The following is a 2,634-nucleotide window of genomic DNA, read 5'->3' on the forward strand; positions in this document are numbered from 1 at the left end:
TTCCACAGGGAGGAGGTGGCGCAGCTGCGCGGAGCCCTGAGCGCGCGCTCCGCCGATGTCGCGCGCTCCTCGCTGCAGTCCGCTGGCGACACAAGCGAGCTGAGCACCGACACTTTTGCGACGCTCAGCAAGGAGCAGCAGATATACATGCTGAAGCAGCGGCTGGTCGACGCGACGGAGAAGTACGCCGCGTTTGAGACCACGCGGCGCCGCCCGACGCAGAAGGGGCGGCACACCTCGATGCGTGCTTTCACCTCTCCTGTCCCCGTTCCTCCTGCTGCTGATTCCGCTGGTGCTGGCAAGGCAAAGTCGCCGGACGACGAGCGGAGTGTGTGGCCCGAGCCGGGCGCGGGCATGCGCTACGCTGAGGCGCTCGAGGCCCAGCTGATGCAGCAGCACGACACGGCGTCACCAATCGTTCTGCGCGGTGGCAGGAGGCTCCTCCAAAGCTCACGCGCCGCTGACAACATGATCACTGCGCTGCAGGACGAGATGAACTTGCTCCAGCAGCAGGAGAAGGAGCCGGTAGGTGATGCGGCGTCGAGCGACCACGCAACGGAGCATGAGTGGATGGTGATGCGGGCGGCGCGTGTGGAGGAGCGACTCAGCGACGCGGCAAAACTCATCGAGATGCAGAAGGGGCGCATCGCACAGCTCGAGGAGCGGCTGAGCGCAGGTAGCGGCAAGAAACGTGCGGCCGCGCGAAGACCCGGCGGCAGCCATGGAAGGAGCAACAAAACAGGCAGCGCCAATACCACCGTCACCACTGCGGCTGAGAGCAGCATCAATAGCAGCAACGCTAAGAGCGTACAGAAGAAGCAGGCATCGTCGAAGAACAGCACTCTGTCGGTGCGGGACGACTGGACCGCGCCGCAGTCGCCGTCCAGTATGAGTGATGCTGCTGGCCACAGCAGCAAGGAGGAAGGGCGTTCGATGCGAGAGTCGCAGCAGCTGGAGATGCGAACGCGGCTCAGGCGCTTCGAAACGGAGATGGAGACGAAGATGCTAAGGCAGGTCGCCCTTGTGGAGGCGAAGGCGCGCGCGCGTGAGAAATGTCTGATGGGTGAGAAGGAGGAGTTGCTGCAGGATCTGCGACGCAGCGTTGACGCGTCGCAGGCGGCGGCAGCGGCAGTGCGGGTGCACGCTTCACGCCCGCAGGGGACAAACGAGACGGGCGCAGGATACTGCAGGGTGGAGGTGGGCCCGCGGGGTAGTGGCGGCGGCGCCGACCAGCTGCGTGAGGAGCACAGGGGCGCTGTTGCTGCTGCGGAGGCCATCATCGACAGTGGCGGCAGCGGCGAGGCGTACGCGCAGGCGGTGGCGCGTGTGCATGAGATTGGGCAGGAGCTGCTGCGGTTGCAGCACGGCAGCGCCAACCAGGTCCTGACGGGCGACACGGGTGGGGCGCCGACGCTGCCACGTGACCCGCTGCTCGCGGACATCCCCGCCCTCTCGCAGGGCGCCATGGGCCAAGAGCGGCAAAACCAACAACAACAGCAGCAGCAGCAAGACAAGGCGGGGGAGGAGGCAGCGGTGAGTATTGCGGCCTGTGCGAGTGAGACGCGTGTGACCCCGACTGTGCTGCTCTGCCGCGCTGTGTTGAAGGAGCTCCGCCCCATCAGCAACGCGCAGCTGCACGTGATTGAGGACGAACTCGCCGCCAGCAGGAGCAGCGACAGGGCTGCTGTGCCCACGGAGGTCCTAAACGCGTTGTACCTGGCACACCACCAGGCCCTCGTGCGCCTGCTGCGGGACGTCAGCACATGCCACTCGGCGCTGCGCCCCGTTGTGCGGTACCAGACGGCGGAACTGGAGGCGCAGGTTGCGAGGGAGCTGCGTAGCAACAGCGAGCTGGGCGCCCGCTTTCTTATGTCCATCGACACTGTCATGCTCACCCGACTTGCGGAGGTGCTGGAGAGCGGGGACGGGCGGTATTCGTCGTCGGAGTCGCACCGCCATCGTCATCGTCGCCACCGTCATCGTCGTCATGGGCGCGGCATGACGCTGGACGGGCAGCGCTTCGAGGAGGGGGAGGACGGGCCGGTCGAAAGCTTCGTGCCGCGGCGCCGCAACCACAACTACCACCGTGGCGACCAAGACGACGATGACGACGACAGCTGCAGCACCAGCAGCAGTGATGCGGTGTCGGAGGAGCAGCTGGCGAAGCTCCTGAGCGAGCAGCGCATTGACGTGGATGAGATACCGCAGCGGCTGCTCGACCTCCTCGGGGGCGACGAGGACGAGGCGGTCCGGTCCGGTGGCGTCGTGGATGCGTCGCGGGTACGTGAGGTGCTGGCGAACATCAACGAGCAGCGGAGGAGGCGGGGCGAGGCCGTCACGGACGCGGTGCGGCAGCGCAGAGAGCGTCTCCTGCAGTCCAACACTGGCATGGCCGACTCCAACGGCTACTTCATGGACGATATCTATGGCGACGGCGACGTGGTGGACGGTGCTGGCGAGGATGCTGCTGAAGGTGATGAAACTGCAGCCGCAGGTCACGCATCGCTGCGCCGAGTGTTGCCGTCGGCGATGTACCGCTGCGACGTGCCGCCGGACAAGCGTCGCGCGGTGCTGCGCCGCCGCCAGCTGCCGGGGCAGAGCGTCTACGGCGCTGATGTCAACGGCGACGTCGCC

The 2,634-nt window shown here is 66.6% G+C and overlaps 2 protein-coding genes across 2 annotated transcripts; both read right to left on the reverse strand.

The window, feature by feature from the left end:
- Nucleotides 1–359: 359 nt before the first annotated feature.
- Nucleotides 360–1,442, reverse strand: DQ04_16141000 (hypothetical protein; the record flags this gene model as incomplete). The annotated part of the gene is made up of 1 exon (XM_009317427.1): nucleotides 360–1,442. One exon carries the CDS (start codon nucleotides 1,440–1,442, stop codon nucleotides 360–362), a length of 1,083 nt encoding a protein of 360 aa, XP_009315702.1.
- Nucleotides 1,443–1,701: 259 nt separating this feature from the next.
- Nucleotides 1,702–1,989, reverse strand: DQ04_16141010 (hypothetical protein; the record flags this gene model as incomplete). Its single annotated transcript, XM_009317428.1, has 1 exon — nucleotides 1,702–1,989. The coding sequence occupies one exon, from the start codon at nucleotides 1,987–1,989 to the stop codon at nucleotides 1,702–1,704; it is 288 nt and encodes a 95-aa protein (XP_009315703.1).
- Between the last annotated feature and the right edge of the window lie 645 nt (nucleotides 1,990–2,634).

This window comes from Trypanosoma grayi, assembly GCF_000691245.1.
Source record: "Trypanosoma grayi strain ANR4 Tgr_1614_V1, whole genome shotgun sequence".
In the NCBI taxonomy this organism is placed as follows: Eukaryota; Euglenozoa; class Kinetoplastea; order Trypanosomatida; family Trypanosomatidae; genus Trypanosoma; species Trypanosoma grayi.